The sequence below is a fragment of the Belonocnema kinseyi genome, chromosome 9 (genome assembly GCF_010883055.1).
Source record: "Belonocnema kinseyi isolate 2016_QV_RU_SX_M_011 chromosome 9, B_treatae_v1, whole genome shotgun sequence".
NCBI lineage: Eukaryota > Metazoa > Arthropoda > Insecta > Hymenoptera > Cynipidae > Belonocnema > Belonocnema kinseyi.
The window spans coordinates 87,252,210-87,274,605 of record NC_046665.1 but is presented as its reverse complement, the minus strand read 5'-3'; the positions used below and the strand labels follow the sequence as shown (position 1 = coordinate 87,274,605).

The 22,396-nt window shown below is 25.8% G+C and overlaps 1 protein-coding gene across 6 annotated transcripts in view; it reads right to left on the bottom strand.

The window, feature by feature from the left end:
* Positions 1-22,396, bottom strand: part of LOC117179404 (stress-activated protein kinase JNK) — a 473,020-nt gene that overhangs the window by 4,618 nt on the left and 446,006 nt on the right. For all 6 annotated transcript variants that reach the window (XM_033371160.1, XM_033371161.1, XM_033371162.1 and 3 more), the window contains 6 exons: positions 18,455-18,584; positions 16,740-16,937; positions 11,953-12,087; positions 9,081-9,210; positions 4,406-4,564; positions 448-572 (listed from right to left, as the gene is read on the bottom strand). In XM_033371160.1, the coding sequence (XP_033227051.1) occupies positions 448-572; positions 4,406-4,564; positions 9,081-9,210; positions 11,953-12,087; positions 16,740-16,937; positions 18,455-18,584 (877 nt within the window). The remainder of the gene's footprint in view (positions 1-447; positions 573-4,405; positions 4,565-9,080; positions 9,211-11,952; positions 12,088-16,739; positions 16,938-18,454; positions 18,585-22,396) is intronic.

Genomic DNA, 22,396 nt, shown 5'->3' with positions numbered 1-22,396 from the left:
TTGATTCAATAAATGAGTGTAATTTTCAACAAATTAATTAAATTTTAAAACGAATAGTAGAATTTTTAGCCAAAGAGATGAATTCTAAAGAAAAAATATTATAGTAGAGTTTTCAATTAAAAAGAATTATAGCTTTCATACGAAAAAAAAGACGAATGTTCCGAAAACAATTAAATTATTAACAAGATAGTTAAATTTCGAAGAAAACAATTAAATTTTCAACGAAATAGTAGACTTTTTAACGAGAAGCGATGAATTCTCAATATAATTCTGTTATATTCAATTAGATCGCATTTGAGTGAAAAAATTGAAAAATAAAAAGAATTTTCATGAAAACAGGGTGAAAAAAGATAAATTTTTGAAAAAAAAGGAAAAAAGGAGAAAAACTGTGAAGTCTGCACATAGAATCATTTTTAAAATATTGTTAATTTTTTGTTCTTTACTTACAGCATTGACTTCGCCCTCATCGTACCACACATTAATGTAATTATGCAACAGTGCATCGTCAACTGAGATGCGGCGTTCTGGGTCAATCACCAGCATTCGTGAGAGAAGATCCCGCGCCTGACTCGCTGAATAAAAAAATTAATAATTTAATTATTATTCAATTATTATTTATTTTTTTATTTATGTTTAATATGCTTTTTAAGGTGCTTGACATGATTGGACTTTAACAATCTGACCTAATTTACAACTAGAAAACATCAATTTTCCGCCAAAAATGCAATAGTTAAATTTTTAGTTTAAAAAGTAATTTTCAACTGAATAAATACTCCTTTTTAACAAAACAGTTGAATTTTCAACCACAAATATTTATTTTAAGCCAAGAATAATAATTTTCTACCGAAAAAGCCGAATTTTTAAGAAAATACATGAATTTTCAACCATTAAAATTAATTTTCAACCAAAAATTTAAATTTTCTACCAAACAGATTAATTTGTACGAAATTTTGCACAAAAAGGTTAAAAATTTTTAACAAAAAGATGAATTTTTGAAGAATAAAGTAATTCAGTTTTTAATAAAAAAGATTAATTTTCCAGTAAGAATCTTCATTTTCTACATACAAAACAAAATTTCACAGAATAAATACATTATGTTTAACTAAGAAAGACAAGTTTTCACCAAAAAGAAATTCTTAAGTTTTTAGTTTAAAAAAAATCTTTTTTTGACCAAGAAAAGCAATTTATTTGAAAATCAAATAAATAGTTGAATTTTCTGCTTAAGTAATAAATAATTTCGAATTTTGAAATAATAACAGGAATGTGAGACAAAAATGGTATTGTTACATTTTACAGAAACCAAATGAATTTAATAATAAAAAACAAAGTAGTTACATTTAAAAAAGGTGAATTTTCAATTAAAATTATGCATATCAAACAAAAAAAATTAATTTTTAAGAAATTGGTTCAACTTTAAACCAATTCCTTGAATTTTCTACCAAGAAGATTAATTTTCTTCCAAAAAGAAAAATTAAAACATAAAGCATGAATTTTCATCTAGAAAAGATAAAACCATAATTAAAAGTGGAATAGTGAAATTTTCAGTTACAAGATAGTTACATTTTTTAACCAAAATATTGCAATTTTCTACAAAACATGAAATTTTAATAAAATAAATCACTTATTTTCCACTAAGAAAGACACATTATCACATAGAATTCAATAGTAAAATTTTGTAGAAAAAAAAATATTTCTTAACTAAAAAAATATTTTTCAGGAATACAATTTAGTTTTGAAACAAAACGATTTTCATCTAAAATCATGCGCCTTCTACCAGAAAAATTAATCTTTAAGAAAAAAAAATAATTTTGTACCAAAATTAGATTAAATTTTCAATCGAAAAAGACGAGTTTTCCACAGAACTGTTGAATTTTTAATTTAAAAAATTACTAACAAAATGTTGTGTATGTCCAATAAAGTTGATTAATTTTTTAAGCAATATTATAATTTTCAACCAAAATCATGAATTTTCTACTAGAAAGATAACTTTTTTTTTATCAAAAACGATAAACTTTCAACAAAACACATGAGCTTTCAACTAAAAAATTAGAAAATACCATTAAAATTAAATCGTTAAATTTTCAGTTCAACATAATTATTTTCAAAAAAAGAATTTTTCAACAAATACTTACATTTTTCACCAAAGTATTAAAATTGTCTATAAATAAAATCGAAATTTCAACAAAATATATAATTTATTTTCAAATAAGAAATAAAAATTTTCACCAAAAATGAAATGGTTAAATTGTTATTAAAAAAAAAATTTCAACAAAAAAAAAAAACGATTTTCCAAGAATATAATTCAGTATTTTGAAATGTTTGAAATATTTGTGAAATCTTTCTTTGATCTTTGTTTTTGAAAACTTGTTTGGTCTTTTGAAATCATCGAAATCTTTTGAAATATTTTTAAATCTTCTCAAATTGCTTGAAACCTTTTGAAGTTGTTTAATACCTTTAAAATGTTCTGAAAACCTTGACATCTTTAAACATTTTTAAAATTCTTTAAATACATTGAAATTCTTATAAATTCTTTGAAATAATTGTGAAATCTTCCCTACTTTTTGTATTTCTTTTAATATATTTTTGAATTATTTTTTATCCATTTGAAATAATTAAAATATGTGCATGCAATCTTTGTGCAATTTTTTGAAATTTTCTAAACATTTTCAAATTATTTCAAACCTTTGAAATATTTTGTATACTTTTTAAAACCTTTGAAATTCTTGTATTTTTTATATCTCTATGTAATTTTGATGAAATCTTTTACGATTTTTATAAAATCTTTAAAGGACTTTTAATCTATGAAATCTTTTTGAAATCATTTAAAATCTTGAAAATGTTTTAAAATCTTTGAAATCTGGCCTACTGTGACCTTTTTGGAATCTTTGGAATTTTGATGAATTTTTTAAAACATTTGTGAAATATTTCTGAAATCTTTTGTATTCGTTTGAAATCATTAAAATATTTGTGAACTTTGTGAAGTCTTTTAAACTTTTCGTAAAATCTTTGAAATTATTTAAATCCTTGAAATCTTTGTGCAATTTTTTGAAATATTTGTGAAATGTTTTAAATCTTTTTAACACGTTTAAAATATTTTTGAAATCTTTTGAAATCTTCTAAAAAAATTTTAAATCGTGTAAAATCTTTTAAATCTTTGTGGAAGATTTTTAAATTCTTCTACCAAAATTTGAATAAATTGCAAATCTTTGGAATGTTCTGAAATATTAGAAATCTGACCGTACTGCACCATTTTCGTTATCTTTGAAATCTGTAAGAAATTTTTGCGAAATCTTTTGTATTCATTTGAAATCATTATAATATTTGAAACATTTTGAAATATTTTAAAATTTTGGCAAAATAATTTAAATCCTTGAAACCTCTAAATGCTTGTGAAATCTTTTAAAATATTTGTGAAATGTTCGAAACCTTCGTAAAATCCTAAGATTATTTGAATTTGAAATCTCTATGCAATTTTTATAAAATCTTTCAAATACATGTAAAATATTTTCTATTTATTTAAAATCATTAAAATATTTGAAATCTTTTTGAAGTCTTTTGAAATATTTTTAAATTTTGGTAAAATCATTTAAATCCTTGAAACTTCTAAAATCTTTGTGAAATCCTTTGAAATATTCGAAACCTTCGTACAATATTTAAAATATTTTTGAAATCTACTAAAAAAATTTGAAATCGTTTAAAATCTTTAAAATATTTTGAAATCTGCTGTACTGTACCTTTTTTGAAAACTTTGAATTAGAAATCTTAATCTGTGAAATCTTTTGTATTCATTTAAAATCATTAAAAAATTAGAAATCTTTGTGAAATTTCTAAACTCCTTGAAATCTTTGTAGAATCTTGTAAAATATTCTGAAATCTTTTGTTTGAAATCATTGAAATCTTTTAAAATCTCTGTTTTATTGAAACCTTTTGAAATTATTTAAAATCTTTGAAATCTGGTGTGAAATATTTAAACTCTTTGTAAAATATTTTCAAATCTTTGAAATGTTATGAAATCTTTGACATCTGGTGTACTTTTTAAAATATTTAAAATCCTTAAATATCTTTTGAAAGTTTTAAAAACTTTGTGAAATATTTGTAATCTGGTCAATAAACCTTTTTTAAATTCTTGATTCCTTTTTATGTCTTTGAAATCCGTCAATTCTTTTTTAAATGTTCAAAATCCTTTTAAATATTGTACAAGCTTTGAAATATTTAAAAATATTTTGAAACCTTTTTCAAATGCAAGGTTCTCGTGAGAAATTCAAGGAGATTTCTCGGTTTTCAAAGTTTAAAAAAAATTCAAGGAGAATTTCCGGTTTTCAAGGTTTACAAGGTCGCTGGACACCCAATTGAAGCATCTTAAATTGTTTAAATTATCGAAATTCAGCACAGACAGGTAACTTACCCTTTAATCTATTGTGTTCCGACGAATCGGACGGAAATAATATATCTGGGAACAATCTTTCGAAGGGGTATCCAGGATATCGTGGCCTATTCTCGACGTAATTCCTCACTGTCGGTTGCAGTCGTTGCATAAATTCTTGGGCTGGTGTTCCCAATTGTTCTGGAAAGAAAATATATTCTAATTTTCCGAATTTTTATATTTTCATAAACATTGAAATATCCATATACCAGGGATTACAGCGAAAAAGAGCACAAAAAAGGAAAATAGGGTAATTTTTCACAAAAAAGGGGAATGATGGACAAACAATCTTTTTCTGAGAAATTGTATAGTTTTTAAATAATTTTTTAAGATTTTTTTTGATGATTTCTGCAATTGAAGAATCGTTGTTTCAATTGGATACGCTTAGGTCGATGAAAATCCATAATGTATAATAAATATAAATAATTTAAGAAAAATAAATATAAATAGCTTGAAATTCTTTTAAATCTTTTAAAATATCTTAAAATATTTAAAATCCTTCAAGATTTGCGGAATTTCTTCATATCCCCTGAAATAAAATTAAATTCATTCCTTGAAGTTCTCTCAAATATATTTAAACTTTAATTCGTTTAAAGTTAACCAAATCGTTGAATTTTCAAGAAAAATGGTGAATTTGAAACAAAAATACATAAATTTTCAACAATAAAAATTAATTTTCGACATAACAGTTGAAGTTTTTACCAAATTAATTGAATTTTTAACCCAAAGAGACAAATTTGCATCAAAACAGTTAAAGTTTTAACTAGAAATTTATTTTTAAATTGCTGCATTTCATACTAATTAAAATAATTTTTAACAAAATAATTGAATCTTTAACCAAAAGCATGAATTTTGAAGCGAGCATATTAATTTTCTATTGAAAAAGATAAATTTTCAGCCAAATAACTAAATTTTCAACTTCAAAAGGTAAATGTTGAAACAAAAATGCCATTTTTTACATTTACAAGTTAAAAAAATTAATTTTTTACTAAAAAAAAAGTTTTCAACAAAATAGTTCCATAATTCTTTTGAATCTTATAAAATAACTTGGTGGAACTATTTCATATAATTTGAAACTGTTGAAATCCGTAGAAATCCTTTGATATAAAATTAAATTTATTCCCTAAAGTTCTCCAGAATATCTTTGAACTTAAACTAGTTTAATTTTAACCAAAATTATGAATTGTTAACAAAATACATCAATTTTCAACAACAAAAATTAATTTTCGACACAATAGTTGAATTTTCTATCAAAGTAATTTAATTTATAACGCAAAGGGACGCATTTTCAACAAAATAGTTACATTTTTAATTAAAAAATGACCTGTACACAATTGTTGAATTTTATACGAGGTACATTAAAGTTAAACAAAATAATTGAATTTTCAACCAGAAACACGAATTTTTAATTAATAATATGAATTTTTTACCGAAAAAATACCACTTTTTTTAACCAAGTAGTTGAACTCTCAACGTAAAAAGATAAATTTTCAGTGAAATAGTTGAATTTCCAACATAAAATTTAAATTTTCAGCTAAAAAGTTGAATTATAAACTCAAAAAGACATATGTTCAACCAAAAATAGCATTGTTACATTTGCAAATTAGAAAATTAATTTTTTACTAGAGAAAAAAATTAATTTTTAACAAAATGGTTCAATTTTTAACCAGAGAGATGAATTTCTAACTAAAAGTGCCTGGACTTTTATTATATAATATTAAAAACATAAAGAATTTAAAAATCCACAACAATAATTTTGTTAATGGCAAGTGTTCTAAAAGACTTTGAAGCAAAATCTCTTTAAATTCTATTGAATCTTTTAAAATTACTTTATATCTCTAAAATTTTTCGAGATTTTTGGCATTCTTTCAAATCACTTGAGACTGCTAAAATCCGTAGAAATTCCTTGATTTTCAACTTGGAAAATATATATTTTCAATAAATTAATTAAATTTTTATCATACAAAAGTTAATTTTTTACCAAAGAAAAAAATGAATTTTTAACAAAATAGTTTAATATTTAACCCAAGAGATGACTATTAAAGTAAAAGTCCCCGGGCTTTTATTTACTCATATTTAAAAAAATAAATTATTTAAAAGTATAAAACAAAAATTATTTTTAATATTAAGACTTCTAAAATATTTGGAAATAAAATCTCTTTAAATTCTATGGAATCTTTTAAAATAACTTAAAATCCTTTAGAATTGGTTTATGTCTTATTTTTGCCTGAAATTTTGTTGAAATCCGTAGAAATTCTTTAAAATAAAATCTAATTTAGTACCTAAAACTATCTAGAAATTTATTAAAATCACTTAAAATCGTAAATATTAATAAAAATGAGCAGAAATCGTTGGAAATTCCTTGGATATAAATTCATATAATAATACATCAATAATAAAAAAATACATTCATGACACTTTGAAATTCCCCAAAAAAACATATTTGAAATAGAAAAATCCAAAATTATAAAATGGCTGGCAATGTATTATAAAATTTTGGAATGAAAAAATTCCCGATATTTTATAATATTACTGAATTTTTTAATTCTTTAAATAGGAAATTTCCGAAAGAAAATGGCTAAATTATTTTTTTTTTAAACTAATAATCTAAATTTTACGAATTTAAACAACTAAAAAAATGTTTTTTAAATTAATTTCTAATGTGCCAGATATTTTATAATTCATGTACTTTCTGTCGACAATTTTCTATTTCGAGAATTTAAAAATTAAATTTAAACAATAATAAATTGATTCAAGTTCTGGGGATTTTATTATTCTGTAATTTTACAATTCAGGATTTTTCTCGGAAATTTTTTAATTTCAAGAATTTTTAACTTCGAATATTTTTTTTTGTTTTTACAGGTTTATTACTAGACTATTTTTATATTCTGATAGTAAAAACGTAATATATTTAAAAATCCATAACAACAAATTTTAATATTAAGAGTTCTTACATTTAAAAAAATCTCCTGAAATTTCCTAAAATCTTTTTAAATAACTTAAAATATTTTGAAATTTTGTTATGTCCGTTTGTTAAGTCAGAAAATTACAAAAAAATTTTGAAAATCGAAAAAATGTATTCAAATAAGTAGAAACAATTTAAAATTCTATAAATATAATTTAAATTAAATTTCGCTAAAAACCGTTTTTGGTTAAAATTTTAACTACTTTCTTGAAAGTTAATTTTTTTAAGATGAAGATTAATAATTTCAGTTAAAAATTCTTTTTTTGTTGTTGTTAAAATTTAACTATTTTGTCAAAAATTCAACTGATTAGTTCAAAATGAACTTTTTTGTTTAAATTTTATATTCTCGGCTCAAAAATGTATTTATTTGGTACAAAATTCGTTTTTATTTAAATAAAATTTTAGCAATTTGGTGAAAAATGTATGTATTTTGATTTAAATGTCTTCTTTTTTCATAGAAAATCCATTTTTTGCGTGAAAAATGAAACTTTTGGATGAAAATTAATCGGTTTTAGTTGAGGATTAAAATATTTTGTTCAAAATTGATCTTTTTTGTTAAATCGAACTGTTTTTTATTTTTAATTAATTTTGTTTAATATCAACTATTACATTTTTCATTGAAAATTCCTCTTTATATGCTGAAGATTCATGATTTTAGTTAAAAATTCGCTTTTTTTGAACAAAATTAATTTTTTAACTTAAAATTGAACTTGTTTGAATTATTTAGTTGAAAATGTAGATAAATTGGTGAAAATTCGCCTTCTGGGTATAAAAATATGTTCGTGTGGAAAATTTACCTATTTGGTTAAAAATTTATGTATGTTGTTCAAAATTCGTATTTTTAAGTGGAAAACCCCATTTTTTTTGTTGAAAATGCAACTATTTGGTTGAAAATGAATCTACTTTAAATGAGGATTCAACTATTTTTTCTAAAATTAATATATTTTTTTAAATACAACTGTTTTTGATTAGCGTTCAATTTATTTTTTCAAGTATCAATTATTGCATTTTTCATTGAAAATTTGTCATTATATGTTGAAGACTCATAATTTTAGTTAAAAATTCGCTGTTTTTTTTTTGTCAAAAATTACTTTTTTAACTCAAAATTGAACTTGTTTTAACTATTTAGTTTTTCATTTTAATTTAAATTTTGTTGTTGAAATATAAACTATTAAATTTTTCGTTGAAAATTATTTTATTTTTTCAGGTAAAGATCCATATTTTTAGTTGAAGAATCATTGTTTCTTTTAGTTAAAAATGAATTTTTTTGTTGAAGTTTGGTCTATTTGGTAGAAAATTAATCTTCTCGATAGAAAATGCAACTATTTGATTAAAAATTTATGCGTTTTGTTTAAAGTTCACCTTTTTGTTAAAAAATCATTTAAATCTTTGGTTTAAAGTTCAATTATCTGGATGCAAAGGTAAGAATTATTGTTTTGAATTATTGTATTAAATTGAAGAATTATTTAATATTATTAATATTTTAAATTATTGATTATCGTTAGTTATTAATTTAATTATTATTAAATTATTTTAATTATTAATTATTTTTAATTATTTTTTTTATTTATTTATAATTGAAAAGTTATTGTATTGTTGAGAATTCATCTTCTTCAGTAGAGAAAAAATGTGACTAGAAAAAAATAGGACTCGAAAAGGGGAAAAAGAGAAAAAATATGCTCATATACACACCTATGATTTTGTTCCATTGATCGATATGATCTGTTCCAGGAAACAAGACACCTCCTCGAATCATTTCGCCCATGATGCAACCAACGGACCAGATGTCCACATTTTCCGTGTATCCCATGCCAAGAATCACCTGAAATTAGAGTCAATTCAAGTTAATGTTGCCCAAGAGCGGCAGCTTAATTAAGACAAATTATTATTTAACAAAGAAACTTGAAAAATATAATTTAACTTTTGTGCAACTCAGAATTGGAGAGGGGCAGACTCCTTTTTAGCAATGAGGAATAAAATAAGAAACATCATTGTATTTTTTCATTTTGCAATTAGTAATTTAGGAATATTTTATTCGAAATCTTCATTATTTGGCGGATGATTTTAAATTCCCGGTCAGTTAATATTAAAATAATCACATTTTTTCGCGACCGCAAACATTTATTTTCAACTTTCCTTTCAACAGATCGAAAAATTGCAGCATCAATAAATTTTCAAATGAAATTACGAATTTTCAACTAAAATAATGAATATCTAACCGAAATACTTGCATTTTTAACCAAATTATGAATTTTTAAACAATAAGATTATTTTCTACCAAAAAATACAAATTTTCAACAAAATACATCAATTTTAGCGAAATAGTTGAATTTTCAATCAAAGGAGACAAATTTTCAAAATTAAATTTCATCTTAACTGTCAAATTTTCAACTGAAATTATAAATCCTCAACAGGAGTAGTTAAATTTTAAACAAAAAATGAGTTTTCAAATAAAACAATGATTTTTATACTGAAACAGTTGAACTTCCAAAAATTCAATTTTCAGTCTAAAAATAATTTTTAAGCAAAAAAAAAAGGAATTTTCAACTAAAATTATGGAAGTTTCAACTCAAATAGTATTTTTAGAAATAGTATTATTTTAGAAACAAATTTTCAATAAAATATTTAAGTTTGCGGTAAAAAATTCCTTTTCATCCACAGAAAAAACATTTTTTCAATCTAAAAGCTCATTTTTCAAGTAAAAAAATGAACTTTTCATTAAAATGATAAATCTTTAGTAAAAAAATTAATTTTCAACAAAACAGTTTATTTTTCAATCAACTAAATTTATTTTTAAGCTAAAAGATGAATTTTCAGCTCAAATGATGAATATTTAACTGGAACACTTGAATTTTCAACCATAACAGTGAGATTATCTTTTAAAGAAAAAAATTATTTTTTACTAAAAAAGTGTTTTTCTTTTAAATGCGTGAATTTTTACCGAAGTAAAATGATTCTAAATTTAAACAGACAAATCTGTATCCAAATTATTAAATTTTGAACTAGAAAAGTTCAATTTGAAACTAAAAGTGGAACGGTTAAATTTTCAGTTGAAAAATTTAACTATCACCCCAATTTATAAATTGTTAACTAAAATTATGAATCCTCAACTGGACAGTTGAAATTTAAACCTAACAAAAAGATTAATTTTGTACAAAAAAAGAGCCGAATATTCCAAAAATTACATGAGTTAAAAAAAATAGTTTAATTTTTAAATTTAAAAATAATAATTTTTAACCAAATTGTCGAATTTTCATAAAAAAAGATCAAATTTCAACTAAAAATAGAATAGTTAAATTTCCCTAGAAAAATATAATTTCAAATAAAAACAAAAATCGGATTTTCAGAAAAATATTTAAATTTTTGGTAATAGAATTCCTTTGCTTCCAAAGAAAAAACCCGTTTTCAATTAAATAACTAATTTTTCAATGAAATAAATGAATTTTCAATTAAAATGATAAATCTTCCATTAAAAAAATTAATTGTTATCAAAATAGTTTATTTTTCAACTAATTAAATTTATTTCTAACCTAAAATATGAATTTTCGAATGAAATGGTGAATTATTAACTGGAATACTTGAAGTTTCAAATAAAAAGAAGAATTTTTAAACAATGAGATTAAAATTCAAAGAAAAAATCATTTTCTACCAGAAAAGTCGATTTCTTCAATAAAAATACGTAAATTTGAATCAAAATAATAAATTTTCAATTAAAAAAGATAAATTTACATCCAAATTGTTAAATTTTAAACTAGAAAAAGTTAACTCTCAACCAAACTGATAAATTTTCTAAAAAAAGGACGAATTTTCCATAAATTACGTGAATTAAAAAAAATAGTTTAACTTTCAAGTAAAACATAACAATTTTCATCCAAAAATGATAAAATTTCAACTTAATATAGAATAAATTTTCCGTTGAAAATTCAATTCTTAACCAAAGAAATTAATTTTTATCAAAAGTAAGAAGTATTAAGCAAGGAGATTTACTTTCAAAGAAAAAATAATTTTCTACCAAAAAAGTCAACTTTTTAACAAAATATTTAAATTTTTAACGAAATAAATGAATGTTCAATTAAAAAAAAATAATTTACACCCAAATTGCTGAATCTTAAAGTAGAAAATGTCAATTCTCGACCCAAAAAAGTTAAATTTTCTTCTGGAATAATTAATTTTAAAGTTAAAACATTGTTTTTCAACAAAGCAATTAGATTTTTGAAAAGGGATCAATTTTCAATTAAAATAATGAATATTCCAACAAAAAATTTAATTTTTAATAAAAGTGTTTAGCTTATAAGCGCAAGTAGTTAAATTTTCAAGAAAAAAGTAAAATTCCTCACAAAAAAGGTAATAAATATTTATATTATTATTCAGAAATATTTCTTCTTTGAAATACTACTTTTACTTTGAAAATTACTATTTGTTTCGATTTTTATTCCTCATTAGTACAAAGATACTGCTGGCAAAGGTCGGCGACAGGGTCTGGCGACCCCTCAGCTACATGACGGCGATAAATAAATATAAATAAACGAAATAAATAAAATGGACATCGCCCTTGGAGACCTACCTCTGGCGCTCGATAATATCGTGTAACGACGTAGGGTGTCATCATAAACGTCGTACCAGCAGTCCTGGCGAGGCCAAAGTCCAAAATTTTTAATGTGCAGTCTGACTTGACGACGATATTGCTAGGTTTCAAATCCTGAAATCGAAGCCAAAATCAGTATAAAATACTGGGATTTACTTCTTAATCAGGGAAAAATTAGGGAATTTTAAAAATAAAAATTTCCTGATTCATTTTTACATTTTCCCTGGCCATTAATATTTTAAGAGCACAATTTAAATTTTTAGTATAAAATCTTTAACAAATGGAATAAAATTAATTTAAATTTATTAATTTGTAATTAATTATTCTCAATGCTGCCACAGTCTAATTTACTTAAGAAGGGTGAAAAAGTTACTAATTTATAATACATAATGTCAGTAATGTTCTTTTGAATTTAAAAGAATTCAACATAATTCGATGAAATTTATAAAAATTCGGGGAGAATTTGAACGAATTTAGAATAAATTCATAAGATTTATAAAGAATTGAAGTTAAGTTTAAAATAATTCAAATGAAATGCAAAAAGTGAGAAAAATAAATACAAAAAATCCATTGATTTCAGTAAAATTTGAGTGAATTTATAAGAATTAAAAAGAAACGAAAAGAATTCGATGATATTCATAAGAATTCAAGTTAAATTAAAATAAAATTTAGGTCATTCCAAAGCAATTTAAAACTATGAAAACATTTCAAGAATTCACTAAGTTTGAAATGTGCTTAGAAAAAATTCAAGGAAATTCAAAAAAATCTGAAGAAATGTCTAATGATGATGAACTAAACACGAATTTAAAATAATTTAAATTAATCACTGAATTTATTAGAATTGGTTAAATTTAGAAGAATTTAAGTAGAACAAAAAAATCAAGAGAATTCAACAGAATTCAATTAAATTTATAAAAATTCGAGAAAAATTTTTAAGAATTTAAGATTAAATCAAAAGAATTCAAAATAACTGGAGATAAATAAAAAATAATTCAAATGAATTGAAAAAGGATCAGATATTCATAACAAATTCAAGATGAATGAGAAGAAAATTCAAATGACATAAAAACTATTTAAAAATATGAAAAAATTAACTGAGTTCAGCAAGTTTGCAGCCAGCTTAAAAAATTCAAGGTAATTCAAAAGAATATAATAATATGCTTAAAAATTATGATAATTTGAAAAAGAACTAAGTATAATTTTCTTAAATCATTGAATTTAATAGATTGGATTGAATTTAGAAGCATTCAGGCAAATTCAAAAAAAGTTTAAGAGAAATCCAAAGAATTAAAAAGAATTCGACAGAATACAATTGAATTTATCCAATTTCGAGAATTTAAACGCATTTAGAATAAATTCATAGGAATTAAAAATAATTGAAGATAAATTTAAAATAATTGGAAAAAGTCGAAAAAAATCCAATGATTTTAGTAAAATTGCGGTGGGTTTAGAGCATTTCAAACAAAATAAGAAGAATTCTATGATATTCCTAAAAATTCAAGATCAATTAAAAGGAAAATCAAGTGACTGGAAAACAATTGAAAAATATGCAAAAATTAATTCAATTCAGTAAATTTAAAAAGAACTCAGAAAAAATTCAAGAAAATTATAAAAAAATTCAAGAGAATTCGAAAGAATTTAAAATAAATCAACAAACTTTGATTAAATTTATAAGAATTCGAGGATAATTTTAATGAATTTAAGATGAATGCATAAGACTTCAAAAAATTCAAGTTAAATTAAAAATAATTCAAATGAATTAGAAAAAATTAGAAAAATTCTAAATGACTTCAAATTAATTGCAAGGAATATTTTAAAATCTCTTTCAATCTTTGAAACTCTACGAAATCCCTAATTTCTAGTAAATAGTTACTTTTAAATGGAAATTTTTAAAATATAATTCCTTGTAATTCTGTCAAATCTGATATTTTCGGAAAACCTGGAAAAAGTATTTAAAAACTTTCTGAATTTAAAAATTAATTGAAGTCCTCGGAATTCTTATAAAATCCCTTTAAATACTTTAGAATATTTTACAGCCTTATAGATCCTGTGAAATTGTTCCATATCTTTCGAAATTCGATGCAATTCTTTACAACCGAATGCATTTTTTTTAAATCCCTTAAAATTGTTAAAATATTCAGAGATCCCGCAAAATTGTTTAAATTTCTTGAGAGTGCGCTGAAATATTTTAAAATACATTAAAATATTTGAAATTCTTTTAAAACCCTTAAAATTATCGTTATCAATTGAAAATCTCTTAAAAGCTTTTAAAATTCCTTTTAAAATATATAAAATCCTTTGAAATCTATTGAAATTCCTTAAAACGTTTTAAAGCTCTTTCTTGAAAATGCTTTAGAAACTTTTAAAATACACTAAAACATTTCAAATCCTTTAGAATCTTTAAAAATACCTTAAAATTGTTTAAAGATCTTGAAAATTCCTTGGTATTTTTTAAAATATCTTAAAATATTATAAATTCTTCCAAATCTTTTGTAATCACCTGAAACTTTGTAGAGCTCTTGAAAATTTCCTGAATTAAAAAAAGCCTAATATCTTTAGAATTATTTGTAATCAATTCTAATTATTGAAATACCTTCATATTTTTTTAAACACCATAAAATCTCTAAACATCCTTGGAAATGTCTTGAAAATTTTTTTAATCACTTGAAAATGCCTTGGAAACTTTAAAAATATCCTATAATAGTTCAAATTAATTGCAAAACTTTTAAATCCCTTGAAACTTTTTAGAGCTAATGAAAATTTGTTAGGTTTTTGAAAAATACGTTAAATATTTCCAATCACATGAAATCACTTCAAATTATTTAAATCTATTAAAACTACGCTAATATATTTCAAAGCCCTTACAATCTTTTGTAAATCCTTCGAAGTTTTGTAAAGCTTTTGAAAAATTCTCGTATTTTAAAAAATACTCTAAAATCTCTTTAAAAAATTTGAAATCCACTCATATTATTGAAATAAATTGAAAATTCCTTGAAATCGTTTAAAAAATCTTCAAAAAATTTTAATCGTTGTATATATCTTAAAATATTTCAAAATATTTGTAATCCTACTAAAAAATCCCTTTATCCTTGTGAATGAATACTTTGAAATCCATTAAAATATTTTCAAAATCTGGTCTAATTACCTGAAATCTGATATTTCCTAAAATCTTGAAAAAAGTATTATAATACCTACAGAGCTTTTAAAATCCCTTTAAGACATTCAAACTTTTACATAATCCTTGACATTTTTTATTTACTTGAAAATGTCTTGAAATATTTTTAAAAAAACTTAAAATATTTAAAATACTTTTAAATCTTTTGAAATTCCCTGAAAATTTTTAAAGCTCTTGGGAATTTATTGAAGGCTAATCCATGGTTTAATTTATTTAAAGAAAAGTGGATAAACTCATTTTTAAAAATTTTATTATAGCGATTTTATCGTTAAAAAGTGGTGTAATAAGTGATTTAATACAAAAAGTGAGCAAAAAATACTTTACGGCAGGCCCCATTATTCTTTGTCAGTTACTTAAAATGCTTTTCACAAAAATTACCCAATTTTTCTCATATTTTTCAAATCTCTGATTTTCCCTGACCGAGAAAATTCCCTGATTTCAAGGTTTTCTCTGACCAGCGAACACCCACGTGGAAAAGTTCACAATACAATCACATAAAATTTGCGCGAAAAATAGTGTAAATCCCAAAACTTTTATGTGACAATTCAAGAAGAAATTCACGTGAAAACCTCATGTAGTTTCCTTGAATCAGATAGAAATCGATGAGGAAATCCACGTCAAATTTGCGCGGCAAATAAAAACAATCCACATGGGATTTAATTTGGAAAAAAACTTCTACCTAGAAATCCACGTAGTTTCCTTAAATTACGTAGAACTCGGCGAGGAATTCGTAAAAATTTTAAAACTTCTACGTGAACATCCTAAAACTTTCACGTGAAAATCGACGTATAAATCCAGCTGAAAAGTACACGTAGTTTTCTTAAACCACGCAAAAATCGACGCGGCATTACACGTGAATTGTTTCAATTTACCAGCCGATTGTCAAGTGGCATACCGCGCGAAATTTTCGCCAAAAATTGGAACAATCTGCGTTAAATTTTCGCGGTAAATTAAAACAATGCACGTGGGATTTGATGCGGCGTTTCACACAGAAGTGTTTTTACTAAAGAAATCTGCGTAGAGTTCAACTAAGTGGAATACCTAAAATTTCCACGTGAAAATACACGTAGAAATCCAGATGGAAAATCCACGTAGTTTCCTTAAATCGCTGAAAAATTTACACGGATTTCCCGTGAATTGTTTGAATTAACCACCCGATTTTCAGATGGAATCCACATGAAATTTTCGCGAAAATTGCAACAATGCGCATCAAATTTGCGCAGTAAATTAAAACAATCTTTGGGACTTGATGCGGAGTTTCACGTGGAGATAATTTCAATTGAAAATCTACGTAGAGTTCCAAGTAGCGGCAACTCTAAAACTTCCACGTAGTCTCCTTAAATTACGTAGAAATCGACGAGGACTTCCACGTGAAATTTGCGCAGTAAATTGAAACAATCCACTTGAGATTTTACGTTAAAATTATTACGTAAAGATCCACGTAGGAATGCAGATAAAAAAATCCACTTACTTTCATTAAATCAAGCAGACATCCACGTGGAATCTTATTCGACTTTGAGCCCTATATTATTTACCGCAGATTGGGTTTTCAATGACAAATAAATTCGAAATATAGGCATTAATTGCTTACCCTGTGGATGATTCCAGCAGAGTGTAAATGCTTAATGCCACAGAGCATCTGGTAGAGTAAATACGACATGCGTTCATGGTCCAGATCCATCTGGATCACTTGGCACAGATTGGCGTCCATCAACTCCATCACGAGGTAGACATCTTGAAACTCATCCAACGACCGTTGAGGCGTGAACGCATTTAAGAGTCCAATAATCTGCACAGTGACACGTTAAATTACTGCAATGTCAATGCCGAATATTCGCTTAGACCACAAGTTATAAACTGTCTTCATGTCCAGATTCAAGGTGAAAATCATCATTCAAATCTATCTCATACAAAATTAACATTCAAGGTTTTGTCCTAGCATTCAAACTGATTTGATTTAACAGTGTGTCTACTCACGTCCTGGGGTTTCCCGGTTCGTAAACATTTTATACGGTCAATTAAATTTAACCTTCAGCAGGTAACTAATGAACTAATGAAAAATTAACTGTAAATTAAAGCACTTAGGGTGGAACTCTTACATGTTTAACTTTAAAAATTGATGTTTAAAAGTTTTTTAATTCGAAAATTTTGTATTCTAATGCGCAATAACTTACACCTATAAAATGGGAAGTACTAACGCTTTTCAATTGAATAGTTTTTATTTAAATGCATTCAAACTGCAACAATTAGAATTTTTAACTTTTATAAATTGCAGATTTGAAATATTAAGATTCAGTTCGAAAAATATACCCATTTCATCGCTTTCAATTATCTAAATTAAAGAATCAATCAATACATTTAATAATTTTTTTACTACAACATTTTGACATTAGAAGTTGAATTTTTCGAATTTCAAGCAATTTTTTAAAATAAAAAATCATTTTCTATTTTCCTAGCAATCTTAAGAAAGTGTTTTTTATCCTTTTGAAGCCTTTCACAATTCTTAAAAAGCTTATACATTTTTTGTATGAATAGATAAGTCAATACGAATTCACTTACAAATTAATCATTTTCGAAATACAACACGTAAAAAGTACAAAGTTAAAAGCTCCTTGAAATTTTAAAGACTCAAGGCTTTTTTATTTCAAACAATTTAGTTTCAAATTATTTACATTTTTTACGACTAAGGATTTCGAATTGAGTTAGTTTAATTATTAAAGTTGAACTCTGGAAGATCATAAATTTTGATTTATTTATATTTACACTTAATCAGAAACAAAGGTTTTTTATCAAAAATTTTCAATTTTAAACGCTTTCAACTTTCAAGTCTTGAAAGTCTGCATTTTGAAATTCGTGAAATTATAAATGTATGTTGAAAAATAAAAATCTAAAATGGAAAATTTTCTTAAGTACGAGATTTTTGAATTGATCATTATGAACTGAATGCTATCATAATTGAAGAGAAAAATTCAACTATTTAAAAAATTGTTAAAATTGAACTTTGACAGATTCTTCTTTTGAAATTTGTAACATTTGAGGGTCAAAAAAAATTCCATGTCATTTACGGCTTTTTCTCGGTCTCCGAAAATTCCCGGTCATTTCCCGGGTTCCCTGTCCAGCAGGATATGGCATTTTTTGAAAGCAATTCTGATTGCTGATCCCTCACCCGTTAAAATCATTACATAAAATAACTAATTACCTGACATTGTCAGGTGTTTTAGATGAGTAGACACACTTTTTAACATTAAAACAACAAGAGGAAGATTCTGGAATTTTTAAAAAGGAACATTTTTATTCAGTACTTACATTTTTATGATTAACCAATTTCATAAGCTTAAACTCCCTATACGCCCTTTTTGCATGTGTCACATTTTGAAAAGGCCTGGAGAGCTTTTTAATCGCCACATTGTGATTCGTGAGGGTGTCGAAGGCCGCGCTGCAACAAAAATATAATGAATTAGTGTGGTTTCATTTTTGAAAATTTTTTTTTTAGAAGTATCGTAATTCCAAAAGCAACTTTAAAGATGTTAAAGATTCAACTCCCGGAGGAGTCCTCAGGTACCCACCTTAACATCGAATCTAAATATAACTCCTCTCTCATTCTTTTATCGTTTTCTTTCCTCTTCGATCATATCTTATCATCCTTTACCCTGACCTCCACAACCCTTACCACCACCTACTTCTTTCTTCTCTCTCTTCAACATCCCGCCCAATCACTTCCCTTATTTTCTTCTAATTCCCTCCCCTGCTCACCCGGTCTCGCCACCCGACACTTCGCTCTCTTCTCTCCTGTCCTGTACGACCTTAACATATCATCCTTTCCACTTTCTATTACTCCCCTCCACCTACTTCCGCCCCCTTAAGACTTTTATGCCCCCCCCCCCATAACTTGTTTAACTCCCTCCTCCACTGGTTCCTCTCGCCAACTACTTGCCCTCCCTTACTCCTTCTCTGTTACTTGCCCGTCACATCATTTACTATACTGCCCCTCCCCGCAATTCCCCTACCCCACAATTCCTCATTTCCCTTACTATCTCACCATGCTTCCCCTTCCTATTTAAACTCTTTCACTTCTTCTCATCCTCTTAAATATTCCCCTCGCCACACTTTCACTGTCCGCATTAACCCTACACTCCGCTATCTTCTACCATATCTCGTACGATTCTAGCGTATTATCCTCTCCAATCGTCCACTACCTCAATATTTCCCTACGCATATTTCTTCTCCTCCAATTCCCCTCACCATCCCTGTATATGTTCAAATCGCGAAGTGCCCGACAGGCTCAAGCAAAGTCCGGACAGTAGGCTGGCTCGAGAATTTACAATTCCAAATAGTCTACAGATCGAAATTGTGAACAGATTTGAAAGTTTTTATTTTAGAAATGATAAGGATGAAAATTTTAAGATAACTTATTGAGTACATTTATCCATTTTTGTTTTAATATATTTATTTAACGCAAGTTATTTTCTAAAAATAAAAAACTCAATATGCATCATATTTGACGTAGATAGACTTAGAAAACATAAATAATTCATTTTTAATATTTTTATTGTTCTAAGGTGTGAATAGTTTCAATATACGTGTAAAATACTTTTTATTATGAAAGATAAACTGTAAAATTTAATAGATAAAAAACTACAATATTTATTGTTAAAAACAAATTTTTCAGTAAGAAAGAGCCAGTAATAGGTGTTTCGGTTTTAAAATTTGTTATTAACATTTAAAATATTAATTTATTGAGATCGAAAATCACTGTTTAGACAACGCTACTAAGATTTAGTATGGCAAATAAAAATCTGTCTTTAATTAAAATAGATCAATTGAATATCTGGTTTAAAAATGGTTTAGCAATGACAGTTTAAAACAAAATTTCCTTTTAATTTCGTATTTGTTTCGTAACTAATAAAGAAATGTTATTTCCCCACTCCCTCCCTGCCACCGCCCTTTTATTTAGGGATTGATGCACCTACTTAGTTATCCTCAAAACAACAATAGTTTAATCTAGTCACTGACGTGGTCGTCGAAGTTTGGAAGATTTTTGAATAGAAGTTCCTGTACGAATGTTGGAAGTACTATAAAAGTAAATTTTTTATCTTATGGTTTGCGTTTCAGTGTACATTTCCGAATAAATTGTTTTTATCGCTTCGGAATAACATTTATAAATCGACAGTGTTTTCGAAAATTCTTAACGATGGCAGACAAAGCGGAAAATCAAGCGATGAAAATTAAATTCGAAAACAAATTCAGTGCCCTCAAAATTGCAGAAAACTCGTCGCGTATTTCGAATTTAGAAAGATACTACGTTTAATATAATACATATCGAGTTTATTTTTTAATTTTTTTAAAGAGAATAACTTGCGTTAAATAAATAATTATATTTCAAACAAAAATTGATAAATATAATCAATAAGTTTCCTTACAAATTTAATACTGATTATTTCTAAAAAAAAAACTTTCATATCCGTTCACAATTGCGACCTGTAGACTATTTTGAATTGTAAATTCTCGAGCCAGCTTACTGTGCAGCGGGAAAAGTAAACCCCGTAGGTTTTCTTTTTACTCCGAACTTTGCCTGAGCCTGTCGGGCACTTCGCGATTTGGCTAGGCAGAGTCCGAAGTGAAAGTGCTACTTCCGAATTTGCCTGACACCGCTCAGTCAATTCGCGGAGGGACTAGGCACACTGCGGTGCGACGGCACATTGGACTTTGCCTGTAACATATACACTCCCTCTTAACTTTGCTCATTCCGCCTTCTACTACCCGCTCTCTGCTAACCTATCCTGTAAGAACTTAGCTTATCATTTCCTTCATTCATCTATTACTTCCCTACCCTCAACCTTCTTCCACCTCTCTAAGCCTTCCACGCCCACCCAATCACCTTCTTTACTTCTCCTTCTCAACTTCCCTACCCCATCCATACTTCCCCATCACTATTTATACTCATCTCATTGATTCTCCTCCCTTACGCCCTTTCTGTCACTTAACCTTCTTAGCACATGAAGCGAATTCAAAATGGGGGCCATATGAAAAAGCCAGTTAATAACAAATCGAGATGACCACCATTTTGAATCTTTTCAAAATACTTATTTTGTGGATTATAATTTTTAAAGCTTCATAACCCAGTGCATAAATCCTTATAGTTTCGATCAGGTATCTGTCTGTTCGTCCGTCCGTCTCACAGTGGGCCAAAAATGATTTTCTGAACAAATTAGTTTAGAGCTCACAATTTTGATCCGATTAGAGCATTTTTTTAAACTAATCAAATTGCAAACAGATTTGAAAGAGTTGATTTAAAATTTTTTTATTTAACAACAAAGTTGAGATTAAATTTGTAATTTGTTAACGGATACAACTTTTTTTGAATAGTTATATTCGTGAAAATATCATGATACTAATGAAAACACTCTTTATAAATGATATTCAGAACTAAAAATAGAATTAAAAACACTTGGAGCCTATTTTTCAACTTCAATTTCATAACAACTGTCAATTGTTGAATCTAATTTCATAAAGAAATATAGATTTTCGTCAATTTCAAATCAGCAGTTTTCTATTTTTCAATCGAAACAATCTTAAATTATTTTTAAAAATCTGTCACCTATTCTTGAATACTTATCAACAATCGGATGTAGTTTTGTTTTTTTACGAAATCGACGAATTTTCGATACATTTTGTTAAAGAAACGAAGTGTTTAGATCAGCAATTGTTAAGATATACACTTTTTTTATATCTTTCACAATTACTTTCGTACGTAAAAAATGCCATGTTTTACATAAATATAATTAGTCGCAAAAACACGATTGTTTATAAAGAAAGTACAACAAAAACGTAAACGTTGTTGTTAAATAAAAAATTAATAGAAACAAAGTAAAAATCAGTTATCATACATCTCTCTAGAATTTAATGAACTTTCATTTTTTTTAAATGCTCAAACCTAATGAAGATGGTATGCTCTAGATTAATTTGTTTAGAAACTTCTGCAAAACCCTAAAAAATGATCATGTGCGAAACTCATAATTGCGAAATAATAAAAAATAACAGCCATCTAAAAGTCATCAACGTTTGCTTTATCAGGATGGCAGAGACCGTGAAGTTTTCCAAAATTATCAATTTTGCAAAAGATCATGTTTGTTATTGTGCCAAAAACTGCCACTCCCTAGATGGTTTTTACATTTAGATTCAATATGGCAAAAGTATCAAATTTTATTCCATAAATATTGTTCGATTGAGCTTAAACTTGCTGGGCAT